Source organism: Poecilia reticulata, chromosome 17 (assembly GCF_904066995.2).
Source record: "Poecilia reticulata chromosome 17, P_reticulata-male-v2, whole genome shotgun sequence".
Classification (NCBI taxonomy): Eukaryota; Metazoa; Chordata; class Actinopteri; order Cyprinodontiformes; family Poeciliidae; genus Poecilia; species Poecilia reticulata.
In genome coordinates this window covers 29,196,050-29,212,777 of record NC_088846.1, presented here as the reverse complement: position 1 = coordinate 29,212,777, position 16,728 = coordinate 29,196,050, and the positions used below count along the sequence as shown (strand labels likewise).

General features: G+C 41.0%; 2 protein-coding genes and 1 pseudogene across 2 annotated transcripts; all 3 read left to right on the top strand.

Annotated features, from left to right (window-relative positions):
- Window positions 1-430: 430 nt before the first annotated feature.
- Window positions 431-4,567, top strand: epdr1 (ependymin related 1). The gene is made up of 3 exons (XM_008434802.3): window positions 431-748; window positions 3,093-3,301; window positions 4,062-4,567. The coding sequence occupies exons 1-3, from the start codon at window positions 513-515 to the stop codon at window positions 4,253-4,255; spliced, it is 639 nt and encodes a 212-aa protein (XP_008433024.1). The 5' UTR covers window positions 431-512; the 3' UTR covers window positions 4,256-4,567.
- A 946-nt stretch (window positions 4,568-5,513) lies between these two features.
- LOC145547882 (tripartite motif-containing protein 16-like) lies at window positions 5,514-7,475 on the top strand. Its single transcript, XM_081597815.1, has one exon. It carries the CDS (start codon window positions 5,565-5,567, stop codon window positions 7,158-7,160), a length of 1,596 nt encoding a protein of 531 aa, XP_081453941.1. The 5' UTR covers window positions 5,514-5,564; the 3' UTR covers window positions 7,161-7,475.
- Window positions 7,476-13,782: 6,307 nt separating this feature from the next.
- Window positions 13,783-16,448, top strand: LOC145548100 (tripartite motif-containing protein 16-like; annotated as a pseudogene).
- Window positions 16,449-16,728: the final 280 nt, after the last annotated feature.

Genomic DNA, 16,728 nt, shown 5'->3' with positions numbered 1-16,728 from the left:
GCCGGACAGAAGACTGTTGGGGAACTTTTGCCCCCTAATGGCGAAAATAAGAACTACAGTAGAAATTTTTTTTTTCATTATTTTAAAATATTTATGAAGTTATTTATTTTCAATAACTTAAAAGATGGATGGATGGAATATTAGATAGAACTACACACCAGTTTCTCTGATGTTGAAGGTGTTATTTAAAACACCTTTAAAAAAATTATACACACACACTTTCTTAATTCATTTACACTCAGATTTTTCTCATTAAAGACTAAACAATTTTCTTTTTCAAGATGTTCTTATACCTTTTTAAGAACCTTTTTTACACCTTTTAATTTTGACTTTTTCTTATTTTATTTAATTGATGACGGCATTTTTTCCCCTAGTCTATGCTTTTATTCTGAAAGCTGAATAACGGTCCCGGAAGTCGCGCTGTAGCTTATTTAGGTTAACTTGTCAGCCGCCTCTGCAGAGGGCCTCCATCATCAACAACCACCGGAGCGAATAACGGGACTCCGGGCAAAATGCACCGACTCTTGCTAGTGTTTGTGGCCGCCGCCGGGGTATCTGGGTTCGGCCTCCCGCGCCTGGATGCCTCCCCGGTGGCCGAGCCTTGCGACGCCCCGCTGCAGTGGGAGGGAAAGTGGGTGGTGTACGACCACAGCACGGGCAGAAACAGCCGGGCCGCGGTTTCCTACGACGGCCAGAACCAGCGGATCCGGGTCCTGCAGCAGCACAAGAAACACACTCCGTGTCAGAGGTACAAACAAGTCATGGTTGAGTTTTAATCTATTGTAAATGCTCAAAAAATAAAAATCATTCTAATGCTTTTATTTTAACTAATTGAAATTAATATATACACTTTTTTACCCTTAAGTATCAGTTTAAAGTATCTAAAAAAGACCAAAATTATTTAATAAGGTTGATCAAGTGATATTTCCATTGTCACTGAGCAAGTTTGTGTTTTTGTTCTTGCTTATTTGTCCCGTTTTTGTAATAAAGTTTGAAATAAATAACTTATGAAGTCAATATATTTTTTGAGTTGAAATAAATATGAGTTATAACATTTAACTTTCCTTTAGTATCAATAAAGTATTTTTGAATTTTAATTTAAATGTTTTTAAATAGGGGGCTGCACATTGACGCAGTTGGTAGAGCTGTTGCCTTGCAGCAAGAAGGTTCTGGGTTCAATTCCCGGCCTGGGGTCTTTCTGCATGGAGTCTCCATGTTCTCCCTGTGCATGGTGGGTTTTCTCTGGGTACTCCGGTTTCCCCCCACAGTCCAAAAACATGACTGTCAGGTTAATTGGCCTCTTCAAATTGCCCCTAGGTGTGAGTGTGTGTGTGCATGGTTGTTTGTCCTGTGTGTCTCTGTGTTGCCCTGCGACAGACTGGCGACCTGTCCAAGGTGACCCCGCCTCTCGCCCGGAACGTTAGCTGGAGATGGGCACCAGCACCCCTCCCGACCCCACCGAGGGACAAGGGTGAAAGAAAATGGATGGATGGATGTTTTTAAATATACATTTCCTGTAAGCTCCTATCAACAATAGTAAATTATAGTTTATTATAATAAACACCAGTATTTATTCACACATTGCATAACCAGCAGAGCAACATATGACAAATATTCCAGATTGTGAAAAAAAAAAAATCCTGGAATATTATTGAAGAATAAAAAAACAAGCCTGTTTTTTTAGAAATGAACAGAAGGAACAAGGTTTATTTACAATATTTATAAATAAACATGGTTTATTTAATATAATGTTTATTTACATTGTAGTACATAAACACTTTCTTTCAGAGTTGATTCATTAATAATTGTTAGATGGAGATACTATTAAACATGAATTAGTCGTAAACCAAGATGAGGTTTAATTAATCTGTCTGAGAGAAACAGACACGTTTCAAATATGAATCTTTTTTCTCCAAAAACTTTTATTTGTTCACCAGATTTTCCACTGTGAAACAGAACAGAGTTATAACTAATCCCACATATGAGGCACTAAAATCTATAATTATCAGCACTAAAACAAGAACTTGAACTGATTCTGTCACAGCGACCAAAATACAGTTATTTTAAAGTGATAATACTGGAGACAAATTTAAAAATCAACCAGTTAGAAACATTTTCACTGAATGGAAATTACCAATAAGTTCCCAGAACGTCCTGGTGAAGGTTCCTGCTGTGAATTATTGGTCAATATTTATTTTATTTTATGAACTTTGATCGCTTTGGGTGTTTAAATTTCTCCATAAAAAAGGTCAATCAATCGAAATAATAACTGTATCAGAAGCCTTGTTTTGAGATGAGCTTATTATTATTGTTATATGATTTAATATGAACTAAGAATTTGCTAATTTTGTTGCAGGTAATAAATAATAATTAATAAATTGCTCAATTTTTTTTATTTTTTGAGGAAAATAAATAGACTATTTTGCCTATAGTTTGGAGTTTGTTTTTGTTTTAATCTTTCTTTTGATTATATTTATCTTGTTCTTATTGTTGTCTTCCTTTTTTTATTGAATTGTGTAATTCAATAAACAACATCTGTTGTTTTTATGTGTTACAGTGAAAAGTTTTTTATTATTACAGGAGGAAAAGTGAATAAGTTGAAGTTTATCAAATAAAAATATATAAAACTAATCTAATTTCTAATTCATTTTCTTCCCAAATGAAAAATAGCTAAGCTGGTGTTAAGTATAGCTGATTTATTGATTATTATTAATCACTTACAACAATATAAGCAAAGTCTTTAGTTGATAGTGATACATGTTTATCACCTGGGTTCCTTTTTAGTTTTTATTCTGCTCACATTAAGCCACGTTCAGACGTCTGCTGGCTGCGTTTCTGCAGAATCTGTTGTCTAATAATCAGCGGCTCTGCATAAGTAAACAAGCACAAAGTCTGTAACTCTGAGTTGTGAAACGCCGTCTGGCTGATAAACAAAGGCTCAGCCTGTTTAATCTGCGTTAGTTTGCTGAGTGCAGCTCGGTTTGACATCACTGCTCTCAATAAAAACATGCAGCTTCTCCAAAAAATATATATTGCACTGCAGACAACTAATGTTTCCACAACAAAACTCCTTTATTTTCGTGTATTTGCAGGTTTTTTGAGTACATCTACCTGTACCAGAGCAAGGTGATGTTCCAGATCGACCAGAAGACCAAACAGTGCTCTAAGGTGGCTCTGACCGAGGCCTGGGATCCCTTCGACATCCCGAAAAACTCCACCTTTGAGGATCAATACTTCATCGGAGGCCCCGGGGACAACGTGGAGGCGCAGGAGTGGTCGGACAGGAAGCCGGCTCGTCAGCGTGAGAACGCCGCGCCACGACTAGAAAACATGAAGGCTGAACAAAACCTGGGAAAATGAACCAAATGCTGAGTCACTGTAGCTGCTCAGAACCAGCTGCTTCTCAGAACCAGCTGCTGCTCAGAACCAGCTGCTTCTCAGACGACGCCAAACTGAGCTAAAACAAATCAATATATAATAACAGAAATAATACAGAACAGTTCAAATGTGCACTGCAAAAACACAAAATCTTATTTTGGTCAAGTTTCTAGTGGAAATGTCTTAGAACAGTTTAAAAAAGGCAAAACTAACTAACATTTCAGCAAGATATAGAAGTCAATAATTCCTTAATATTGGTGAAAAAGTACCAGTTCCACTGGCAGATAAATTTATGAGAAAAATGTCCTGTTAAAATTAACTAGAGCTTTTTCATAAAAACAAAGGAATTATTGTCTTAAAACAAGCTCATACATCTCTTAAAAGTTACTTGTAAGTTAGTTTTGTCTTATTTCAAGTGCACTAAGACATTTACACTAGAAACTAAACTATAAATACTTGGCAGCATGTTGTGTTTTTGCAGTTCCCAGCATGTTTGTAGCATTTTGCTCTTTAGCCTGCATTTCATCAGTCCACCAGCAGAGGGCGACATTTGCAGATGGAACCGGATCTGAAAACTCACAGGCTGAATTTTCTATTGTAGATCCTGTTTAAACTGTGACAGACTTCAGAATGAACAGCTGAACTCTCCCTCATCTCCTGGTCTTCTGCTCTTTTTCCTCCAGATGAGACCTGGGTTGGCGTTTACACCCTGAAGGATTGCTACCCGGTGCAGGAGACCTACACCAAGAACAGCACCGTCACCACCTCCACCCGCTTCCTCAGCCTGCAGCTGGGCATCAGCGACCCCAAAGTCTTCACCCCGCCCTCCACCTGCCAGTCGTCTCGGCCTGAGAGGATGGCCGAGCTCCACTGCTGAGGCCTTCACCGATAACTAACAGCTTTTTCAGTCTGTAGCTGCTTCCTGGTACAATAATAAACACGTAAGAGAACAGAAACACACATCGCTGCTGCAGAAACGGTCACTAAAAATGCCAAGACTGCAAGATCTTCTGCTGAAACTTTATTAATTTAGATCTGAATGGATCACTGAAATCACTGCTGTGGGACAATGATGCCTAAATAAACACTGGTTTATTGTTGCTTTTCAGAGTGAAAGAAACTACTGATTTCAATCTTAATGATTTTAACATGTGATGCCCATATAATTAAAAAACATTGTTAATGAAAAGTGAGTTTTGAGTTAATTTTCTTGTACATTATTTTGAAAATACTCAAGTGGTCTCCAGAATGGAGCCATCTTTGTTGGCCTTGGCCGTGCCACGCCTTCCAGAACGAGCTGAGCCCAGAGGTTCGTTGGAAACCTTTAGTGGACTCCAGCGGTGACGGAGCCATTAACGGCTAAATTACAGTTGTGCTTTTGAAAGTTGTCAGACGACGACTGAGGAAGCAGTGTAGCTTTTCTACTTTATGCATCTGTTCACCCTGGACACATCGCCATTCCTATTTACAGATACTTTTGTCCTTTATTCGCTGAAAACGAGCCCTCATAGAGGACCTGCTCTGCAGATACACCTTCCAAACCATCCAGATTGAGTGAAAGTGGTGTGCACGATCTGCAGTAAGTTAGAAAAATGACCAGCTGGGCATTGAACCGACAGGCACCAACCAGGAGCTGCAGGTGGCCATTGTGGAGGCTAAAATCTGGGTGTGGGAGGAATTCTGTGCATCTATTGATAAAAACTTCCTGATGGCATCAAGGAAGTTGATTTATTACCTCACAAAAAACAGGACATGCTGCTGTTTATCTCTTCCATTTTCCAAGAGAAGTGTGGATGCTGCCAGAACTACTCAGTATTACTGGATGGGCTTATAAGAAAGTTCAATCAAATGTTTATCATGTTAATAAATGACTGGCAGCTGATGATGTGTGTCGGAAACAAAGCTTTAAACAGAAACCAGAACATCAAATTCCCTAAATGAATGGGATGTTTTTAATGGTTCTTCTTCTTTCTCCGAGACACAGTGGTACTGTTAAAACATATTTTCCTCTTTCTCTCCAAGTGAGATGTGCAAATGAGAGTCATTAACATACTGCGGCATTTATGAGCTGGAAATGTTCATTCACTTTGCACAGTCAAATAATTTGTAAATAGGAACCAAAACTTCTGCAAATACCAGCTCAGTGTTGAGGAAGAGCCACAGAGTCACCATCAGTCGGAGCAGAAATGGAGCAGAAAGGAGCTCAGATGAAACAGGACCCTTTCTGCTGTTCGATCTGTCTGGATCTACCGAAGGATCCGGTGACGATTCCCTGTGGACACAGCTACTGTATGAACTGTATTACAACCCACTGGGATGAAGAGGAAAAAAGCAACCGCTGCCCTCAGTGTGAGCAGACCTTCTCACCAAGACCTGTCCTGGAGAAAAACACCATGCTAGCAGCTTTAGTGGAGCAGCTGAAGAAGACTGGACTCCACCAAGCTTCTCCTGCTGATCACTGCTATGCTGGACCTGAAGATGTGGCCTGTGATTTCTGCACTGGAAGAAAACTGAAAGCCATCAAGTCCTGTTTAGTCTGTTTGGTTTCTTACTGTGGGGAACACCTTCAGCCTCATTATGATGTGGCTCCTTTAAAGAAACACAAGCTGGTGGAGCCGTCCAAGAACCTCCAGGAGAACATCTGCTCAATGGATGAACATAAAGGCCACAACACAGTGTCAGCTGCAGCAGAAAGGACTGAGAGGCAGAGAGAGCTGGAGGAGAGACGAGGAAACATCCAGCAGAGAATCCAGGACAGAGAGAAAGATGTGAAGCTGCTTCAACAGGAGGTGGAGGCCATCAATCACTCTGCTGATAAAACAGTGGAGGACAGTGAGAAGATCTTCACTGAGCTGATCCGTCTCCTCCAGAAAAGAAGCTCTGATGTGAAGCAGCAGATCAGATCCCAGCAGGAAACTGAAGTGAGTCGAGTCAAAGATGTTCAGGAGAAGCTGGAGCAGGAGATCAGTGAGCTGAAGAGGAAAGACGCTGAGCTGGAGCAGCTCTCACACACAGAGGATCACAACCAGTTTCTCCTCAACTACCCCTCACTGCCAGCACTCAGGGAGTCGACACACTCATCCAGCATCAACATCCGTCCTCTGAGACACTTTGAGGACGTGACAGCAGCTGTGTCAGAGCTCAGAGACAAACTACAGGACGTCCTGAGAGACTCATGGACAAACATCTCACTGATGGTCACTAAGGTGGATGTTCTACTGTCAGAACCAGAACCAAAGACCAGAGATGATTTCTTAAAATATTCATGTGAAATTAACCTGGATCCAAACACAGCTCACAGTTATCTAAAGTTATCAGAGGGGAACAGGAAGGTTACAGCGATGGATCAACATCAGTCTTATCCAAGTCATCCAGACAGATTCACTTCATGGTGGCAGGTCCTGAGCAGAGAGAGTCTGACTGGACGCTGCTACTGGGAGGTGGAGTGGAGAGGAAGAGGAGCTTATGTAGCCGCTGCATGCAAGGATATCAGCAGAGCAGGAAATGAATGTGGATTTGGTCGAAATGACAAATCCTGGGCTTTAGATTGTCACCAAAATAGCTTCACGTTTTGGTACAACAACACTGCGACCTCCATCTCGGTTCCTCAGTCCTCCAGAGTCGGAGTGTACCTGGACCATGAAGCAGGTGTTCTGTCCTTCTACAGCGTCTCTGAATCCATGACTCTCCTCCACAGAGTCCAGACCAGATTCACTGAGCCGCTACATGCTGGAGTTTGGCTTTACATCTGTGGAAGCTCTGCAGAGTTCAGTAAACTTTAATACATCTGTTTGCTTTTCCGTGTAATTAGCACTAATATATATTGCAATATTATTTCCATTTAAGCTTCGATTCTTTATTTTATCTCATGTAGATGACGGAATATACCAACTCTAATGTTTATGGCAAATACAATAATCATGTAACTGTAATGGGATCAATGTTTGTAAAACAGCTTGATCATTTTATTCATGTGTAGAAATTTCTTTATCGCTCTTTTGTTGTGGGTTGAATCAGCTAAATTATGTATGTTTTACTAAAATGTACCATACCAGCAGAAAGACTTGCCTACATTGCTCAATAAAGAGAGAAAAAGGTTTTCATTTGGTTTGTCATTTATTTCTGAGCTCGTTTGGTGGCAGCCTGCAGGTTTTGGATGATGTGGAAACAAAACGCCACAGTTTAGGAGGAAGCAACACGCAAATCTAGATCTGCTCACTTCTCACTGACACCTGACTGAGAAAAAGGAGAACAGTCTCAGGTTGGTTCCCATCCAGCTGCCAGGATGATAAACAGTCACCTGTCTTTTTGACCCTCAGTAGTGACGACTTGTTTTGACATTTTTTATATCTTAGTCTCTATAAGTGGGAGAAAAGGTGGAGTCGTTTTCAGTTCACAAAGCCTGAAGATTGATTTTTCCAGCTCTGGCCTGTAATAGTTTAAATCAGTGAGACAAGATAAGAGCAAACACTGTCAGGGTGTTACGTTATACAGACGGTTTGTCATTATTATCATGTCAAACTGAGGTTTCAGACACAGCAGGACTCTGAATGTTTTCTCTCCTGCCTCGTTGGGTTTTTAGGGCGGGTTGAGCTTAGAAAATATCAAAACCCAATCAGCGCCTCCTAATTTTATTTTTATGTTTGAACAGGAAGCAGAAGATGGGATAAGGTTTCCTAAAATGTTTCATGGTTCACTAAACTGTAAAAGGGTTTCCTGGGAAAATTGGACTCTTTTGGATATTCGGGAATTGAGGTAAAAGGTCATAAGCTCTGACACTAACTTTATTTAAACTCCAAAAGTGTGAAGCCATTTCTTCAATGGCTTTTATCTGTCGTATGCATTGATTATGACAGTTTAATAGCTGTAAGAGAAAATCCCAAAGACGGCCAAAAAGCTGCGAAACATTTCAAACCTTTCATTTGACCCAACATGCCAACAATCAGCTGCTTGATCTTCACATTTCCGGTTGTGTTCAGCCGTTGACTGAAGTCATTTTTCAGAGTTTCATGTCTGTGTTTGGCATTATTATTAACATGAATGGTTGGATTCTCAGATATTGGGTGGTCATAAAGAATTGCCAGTATGTTTTCTGCTTTACTGGGGAAACAAGTTACCTCAACATTCACCTTCAAATCTCAGGAGAAACTTGTCAAAGTCCTCTGTGGTGAATACAGTCAGAAAGTGAAGCAAAGTGTTTTCACTGGAATAAACATTTTATTTATTTACACATTTGTCCATATCTGCGTGTGAATGTGTGTTTTAATACTTCCTTCTTTATTTTATAGCACCTATTCATAAACTTCCTCGATGAGTCAAATGCTGCCAAGCGAACAGGTTTTTAAACCAAAACATTGATATTTAGTTTCTGTTTGTAAATTAAATCTTTTGAAACAGAGAAAAAGTTTTTCAGTAGGTAAAGATTAAATGTCTGCACACATTAAAATATGCAAAGTGTTACAGTCCAGTGTGAAACATTTGTAAAGAAGCTCTTCAGAGAAAAGAACAAGATGATTTGACAGTCAAATGACCCAACAGCTGCATACGGCGCCTGATTGTCTAAGTTAGAAGGAGAAAATATCAAAGTTTGCATATTTACATTCCTGGAGCGGATGCAGAACTTCCTGGTAGCTACTTCTTATCCAGTAACAACCGAAACGGTGCCTTAAAAGAAGACGACGGTTAAGATTAGAATAGTTTGTGTCATCAGAAACATCACTGCTTTGTGAATGTCAGTTTATGCATGAATGAACAGCCTGAGGGTTCATGCTGTGTGACCTCAGTGTGTCAGTCTGATGGACACAGAGCTTTAAACTCTTTAAATGTTCAGACGTGCCATAAAACGGCCGGCCAGATGCCAAATCCTCCAAATGAAGGATTCTTCTTTAATGAGAGGCAGAACTGCTGCTGATCCAAACACAAGTTCACCAGGACTTGTTTGTAACTCTCATGGCGTAAAGAAACACAGTGAACACAAAGCTGGTTCTATCAGAGGGGAACAGGAAGGTGACAAAAACGGGTCACCATCAGTTTTATCCTTTTCATCCAGACAGATTCACCGTTTGGTTTCAGGTTCTGAGTAAAGAGAGTCTGACTGGACGTCGTTACTGGGTGGTGGAGAGGAGAGGTTTATGTAGCAGTGGCATATAAGAACATCAGCAGAGCAGGAGATGGAAATGAAAGTAAATTTGGAGGTAATGACAAATCTTGGACATTGGATGGTTACCAAAACAATGTTAAATTTGGTCACAACAACATCTGGACCTCCGTCTCAGGTCCAGTTTCCTCCAGAGTCGGAGTGTACCTGGACCACAGAGCAGGTGTTCTGTCCTTCTACAGCGTCTCTGAATCCATGACTCTGATCCACAGAGTCCAGACTAGATTCACTGAGCCGCTACTGGCTGGAGTTTGGGTTGTGGTACAATGCAGGTTCTGCAGAGTTCTGTAAACCCAACTAGATTTTATTCCACTATTACGTAACTCTGAAATATTTCCCCACATGAAAATCTAAACTTCTCTGGGCTCTAATAGTTTTGCTTTAATATTTGTATGTTAATGTTGTTTAAATCAGATGAGATTGAAATGAACTGAATTTGCTTCTGTTTTATTTACTCTGATCCAAAGAAACTGGAATCAACATCAACTTAAAACTGAGGCTGTTTTTGTCTCAATTCTTTAGATCAGAAAAATAAATGTCTGCTGTTCTCTTTGGCTTTTTTAAATTAAAACACTTTGATTGCAGAGAAATGTGGAAAGTTATCTTTTCATTATTTTAAAAAACCATTTTCTTCTTTTTATTTAATATATTTAAAAGATGTAAAACAAAAAGCTAGTAAGGCTCAGCTTTCCACAAACAAGTTGTCACAATAAAACAAACCAGACTGACTGCCACCTGGTGGTGAGTTGTAAGATTACATTTCTCTAACTGAAATAAAGGTTGGATTTTCCTGGAGGATTTGTTGTTGGATTATTGGGATTACATCAACCCACTGAGGGAAATGTAAACTATTTTCCACACAAAGAACAAATGGATTAACACAGGAAAGACCTTCCCATTTGGTCTGAGCCTCTTCCTCCTTGCTAATGGAGGCTGAAACCTCAAAGACAGTTAAAATAATGAGATGATTGTTTTCAATTTATGTACTATTCCTAATTTGCAGAATTTTTACTTTGTAGTATACCTGCTGGCTTTAGCAGTTTAAAATCTTAATAGAAGTTGAGGAAATTCGATTATTGAGATTATGTTTAAGGGATTATCCTTAAAGATAAAAAGTCTGGTTGGATGAGCTCAACAAAATTACTGGAGGTTTTTATGGGTTGCATTGACCAAGGATGTATAAAACAAAACCCTTGAAGTTTATTGTCCAAATTTCTAAAATTGATTTAGTTTTAGGAGTGGAAAGGCAAGTTGTATTTGATGCCCTAATGGTCATCCTTTATGGTTTCCCTTCTGTTGGATAGGTGAAGGAGGTTCATATTGTATTCATATTATTCCTGTAGAAGGACCCTGATGAGTCTTCCCGTGGTTCCTGGGGAGTTGTTTGGTTGTTTGGCTCTGATGCACTTGCAGCCTTGGACCGGTCGGCCCAGGCTATTCGTTCCAGGCAGCAATTGGCCGGTCTTCATTGCAGACGCTTGTAGCGTCCTGCTGGAAATGCCTCTATGTGCTTCTCAAGCACTTATCCAACCTCCTCTTCACCCTCCGTGGGGCAGCCTCTGCCTGTTACAGGGCCTGCTCGTGGTCAGTGGGATCTGCCCCTCATGGCCAGTGGGATCTGCCCATCATGGTCAGTGGGATCTGCCCCTCATGGTCAGTGGGATCTGCCCCTCATGGTCAGTGGGATCTGCCCCTCATGGCCAGTGGGATCTGCCCAGGGGTTGGGTTTACGTTGCCCCTCAACCCAGGCAGTCTACTCTGCAACCCTCCCGCCCTCTTCAGGGCAGGGGAGCTCAGAAACTACATCTCCTAGCTGGCAGTGGGACACTTCATCCCAGGTCAGCTCAACCACTGGGCGGCTCTCGTGCGCGATCCGTGGGTTGTGCCCACGCTACCTCAGGGTTACATGCTGCAGTTCCACCGCTGCCCTCCTGTTCCTGGCTAAGTCAGGATGACAGTAATTAGTGACCAGGTGAAAGCTCAGACTCTGAACCACAAGATAGACGCTTTGTTTGCCTGTGTTCTGACTATCGGTGCTACCTTGTTAGATTTCCTACCGCAGCACAGTAGGACGGATTTTCGGGTAGCAATGATAGTCAGAACACCTGTTGATATTCTGTCTCGGGACGCCCACCACCTGGGGAGTGGAGGCTCCATCCAGAGGTAGTAAGAGTCATTTGGGGGAGGGACGGCAAAGCAGCTGTGGACCTATTTGCATCCCAAGAGACAACACATTGCCGGATTTGGTTCTCTCTGGCAGACAATGCCAATCGCCTGGTCAGGACACACTGGCACACGACTAGCTGAGAGTGCTGCTCTATGCTTTTCTGCTGTTTACCCTGATAGGCTCCTGAGAGTCCTTCAGGAGAGGCATCAGGTCCTTCTAGTGGTTCTCGTCCTGATGCCAGGGCCCCTCCCTCACTGGTGTACACCCATAAGTGGAAGGATTTTAGCAGATGGTGTCATACTAGACATGAGGACCCTATACACTGACCTTTTCCTTTTATTTTAACCTTCTTTCAAGCACTTTCTCAAGGTCGGTCTCCATCCATTCTGAAAGTTTAGGTCGCTGCCATCTCTTGTTGCCATATGGTGGTGGATGGAGAGACGATAAGCCGTAACAAGGATATTTCCTTGTTCCTGGGAGAAGCCCAACTTTTGTATCCTCCCACATGCCCTATTGTGCCTATGTGGGAGGGACCTCCATCTCGGCCTGGCTGCCCAGCGATCTCCTCCGTTTGAGCCCTGGGCAAAGGTGAGCCCTGAGGGCCGAAGAAGACCGAATTTCTCCTTGCCTTGGCTTCAGCGAATCGGGTGGATGAACTACATGCGTTGTCTGTTCACGAGTCTTGTTGCTGTTGGAACAGAGCTGGTTCGGGCATTACTCTTTGGTTTAATGTAGCGTTTCTCTCTGAGGTGGCCTCATCTGCCGCCTTTAATTTAAATAAACTACAAATGTTTCTCCAGTTTTCCTTCTTGTCTTTCCTTTAACACAAAGTAAATAAGCTACTGATAAACTGAATTTAATAATCTATTGAACATGATTACAGTTAAGAAGCAGATGCAGAGTTTTCAGTGTGATGGTTACTGAAATCTACAAGAACTAGTTAATACCTCATGACCAACAGTAGAGGGAGCTATCATTCTTCTCACAATAATGAAGAGAAAGTTATAGCTCCATTCAGAGAGTAAGTCTGTGGAAGATTAAGCATAAGCCCAGTGAGAAAGGTTGGAAACATGTCATAAGCACAAAAAGGCCAGTCAGATATTGAACCTTCATGTGATTTTTCTAAAAAGAAAGGCAGAATTAATTCTGATCCAAATAGAAGCTGGATTCATTAGAACATTCTGATTAGCTATCAGGATGTAATTATTGTGTGATGGTTGAATTCAGTTAAGTTTTGTCAAGCACTTGTATATGAGTATTTCTTTCTCACTGACATGTCAAATGTTGTTTAATAAAACTGCTTAACCCTCATCCCCAAATAGCAACGCGGGCGTTTCGCTACTTGTTAAGGAGCTAAACTGACCAAAATTCAACCACTATGGGCACTGATAACAATATGAAGGATAAAATATAACATAACTGCTTTTTAATCTTATTTTTTAAACAGAAAATACATCTTCTGAATCATCTCAAGTATTATTAAAAACTAAAAGGAAATACCGAAAGTTTATAAAAGTAAAATTGTTTAATTGCTAAAACAGTTTTATTCCAAAAATTAAGAGTGGTGGAAAAGTTCTGCTGAAGATTAAAGTTAAATATCCCCAGAACTCTGACTTTTGTCTACTATGACACATGGAAAAGATTCACAGTTTATTAAAAAGATGCATCTTCAACAAACTGAACTGACATGGATATGATGCAAACACGAGTCTCTCTTTGTGTCCTGGTGCCTCTTTAGAGGCAACTGATTTCATGAGCAACGAAGTGCATCCCGTTTCTTCAGCAGCAAAGACTCTTTTATTTCATTATGAGACACTGAAGAGAGTTTAAATTTTATAGATGTGAGGTTTGGTGACTCAGTCAGTTGTTTTGTACAGAAAGTTTTTTGAATGACTGTTGAACTTTGCACTTTATTACCTTAACAACACTCTTCTTGTAGGGATCAAAACTTAATTTCACTCTCTCGTCTTCCTGCTCAAAGAAACCCTAAAGTTGGGTGGAGTCAATGTATGATGAAGGTGAAAGTTGATTGGCTGAAGCCTCTCTGCACTGACACGTGATTGGTAGATCAGAGCTCAACCCAGTTTCTGTTCTCAGGAAATGAAACTCACACAGTCGCTGTGACTGAGAGCAGAAATGGAGCAGAATCAGATGGACCGAGAAACTTTCTCCTGTTCGATCTGTTTGGATCTACTGAAGGATCCGGTGACGATTCCCTGTGGACACAGCTACTGTATGAACTGTATTAAAAGCTTCTGGGATGAAGGTGAGGAGAAGAAAAGCTGCCACTGCCCTCAATGCAGGCACTCCTTCACAGAGAGGCCTTTACTGCAGAAGAACACAATGCTAGCAGCTTTAGTGGAGCAGCTGAAGAAGACTGGACTCCAAGCTGCTCCTGCTGATCACTGCTATGCTGGACATGAAGATGTGGCCTGTGATTTCTGCACTGGAAGAAAACTGAAAGCCATCAAGTCCTGTTTAGTCTGTCTGGCCTCTTACTGTGAGAAACACCTTCAGCCTCATTATGATGTGGCTCCTTTAAAGAAACACAAGCTGGTGGAGCCGTCCAAGAACCTCCAGGAGAACATCTGCTCTACGCATGATGAGGTGATGAAGATGTTCTGCCGCACTGATCAGAAGTGTATCTGTTATCTCTGCTCTGTGGATGAACATAAAGGCCATGACACAGTGTCAGCTGCAGCAGAAAGGACTGAGAGGCAGAGAGAGCTGGAGGAGAGATGAGGAAACATCCAGCAGAGAATCCAGGACAGAGAGAAAGATGTGAAGCTGCTTCAACAGGAGGTGGAGGCCATCAATCACTCTGCTGATAAAACAGTGGAGGACAGTGAGAAGATCTTCACTGAGCTGATCCGTCTCCTCCAGAAAAGAAGCTCTGATGTGAAGCAGCAGATCAGATCCCAGCAGGAAACTGAAGTGAGTCGAGTCAAAGATGTTCAGGAGAAGCTGGAGCAGGAGATCAGTGAGCTGAAGAGGAAAGACGCTGAGCTGGAGCAGCTCTCACACACAGAGGATCACAACCAGTTTCTCCTCAACTACCCCTCACTGCCAGCACTCAGGGAGTCGACACACTCATCCAGCATCAACATCCGTCCTCTGAGACACTTTGAGGACGTGACAGCAGCTGTGTCAGAGCTCAGAGACAAACTACAGGACGTCCTGAGAGACTCATGGACAAACATCTCACTGATGGTCACTGGGGTGGATGTTCTACTGTCAGAACCAGAACCAAAGACCAGAGCTGGATTCTTAAAATATTCATGTCAAATCACTCTGGATCCAAACACAGCAAACACAAAGCTGGTTCTATCAGAGGGGAACAGGAAGGTGACAAGACTGTGTTACTATCAGTCTTTTTCTAGTCATCCAGACAGATTCACCTATTGGATTCAGGTCCTCAGTAAAGAGAGTCTGACTGGACGTTGTTACTGGGAGGTGGAGTTTAGAAAAAGAATTTATGTAGCAGTCTCATACAAGAATATCAGCAGAGCAGGAGAAGGGAATGAATGTAAATATGGACATAATACCAAATCTTGGGCATTAGAGTGTTACCCAAATGGTTTTAAATTTGGCCACAACAACATCTGGACCTCCGTCTCAGGTCCAGGTTCCTCCAGAGTCGGAGTGTACCTGAATCACAGAGCAGGTATACTGTCCTTCTACAGCGTCTCTGAATCCATGACTCTGATCCACAGAGTCCAGACCAGATTCACTCAGCCGCTAAATGCTGGACTTTATATTTGGGACACTGGAGACCCTGTGGAGTTCCATAAACCCAAATAGATCTTCTCCCTTCTCTCTGATTGTTAACCGTGGTTGGTTGTTCTGGTGTCTCTGCTCTGCTGTTATATTCTCCATGTTTTTCTTTATTTTTTCAAGTTTAAATGTTGTTCTCTGAGTTCCAGGAGTCATGAGTCATAAAGGATTTTATTGCTGATGTTTTCTTTCATTCTTATATGGCAGAAATATTTCTCCACATGAAAATCTAAATTTCTCTGGGATCTAATAGTTTCTTTTAAACATTTGTATTGATACATTTGGATGTCCTGATTTCTCTTCCATGGTTCTGCAGGGCAACTGATTTAGCGAGGACGTGTTGTGTCTTTATTGTAGCTTTTGGACCTTTAGTTTACTACGACAAGCTGATCGGACCGCATTTCCCAGCATTCATTGCGCTGGAGACATTACAGATAAGAACTCACCCCAGCAATGAAACCTGCAACTAGACACATAAAAGTTGGTTTTTGGGGCTCAATCTCTGACAGACACACGCAGATGAACTGTTTCTTCATGTCTTTTGGCTGATTAAAAGACTTTTAACATTTTCTAAGTGTAACCTGGAGAACTCTTAAAACTTTATCCATATTCAGCCAAAGTTGACAGTCCTGGGAACCATCCCACCATGTCAAGTACACGACAGGTGCTTTGTTTTTTTAGCCCATGTTAACCAAGTTGTGAGGTTACTTTGATTTTCTATAGACTGTGAATTAAATGCATTTGTAGTTCATGCTTCTTTTTCTTTTAATGTCTTGTTTAATTAATTAGTCCTGAAGTTATTTTCCAGTGTGGCATTTTATTTTATTATAGTTTGTTCATTAACTTGATTTGATCTTTAATTGATCATTTAATACATATATTCAAGATTGCATGTCAGCAACTAAAGAGGTTATTGACTGGATATTTCAGCTGTAAAGTTGGGCTGTTCTGACAATAAATTCTCAAACTTAATTGGAAACAAATGTCAGTTCTCAATCCTTGTTGTGTGAAGAGATTCACACAACAAGTTTAAATGGAATAATGTAATGTTTATGTTTCAATTGTTTACTCTTTTGTTTTTGTGATGTAAAGCACTAATGCAGAAAAAAACTGAGACAAGCATAAACTACAACAGATTATATATATATGTTTGTGTACATTTTCATGTGTTTTCAAGTATAAATAACTAAATTGTGGAAAATCTGGATTTCAATGCAAACTGCAGTCAAAATAATTTGTATTTTAATCTGCA

Coding starts and splice junctions, on each gene's coding strand:
- epdr1 (XM_008434802.3), top strand. CDS start 513: ATGCACCGACTCTTGCTAGTGTTTGTGGCCGCCGCCGGGGTATCTGGG. Junction 749..3,092: donor AAACACACTCCGTGTCAGAG/GTACAAACAAGT, acceptor GTGTATTTGCAG/GTTTTTTGAGTACATCTACC. Junction 3,302..4,061: donor CAGGAAGCCGGCTCGTCAGC/GTGAGAACGCCG, acceptor TTTTTCCTCCAG/ATGAGACCTGGGTTGGCGTT.
- LOC145547882 (XM_081597815.1), top strand. CDS start 5,565: ATGGAGCAGAAAGGAGCTCAGATGAAACAGGACCCTTTCTGCTGTTCG.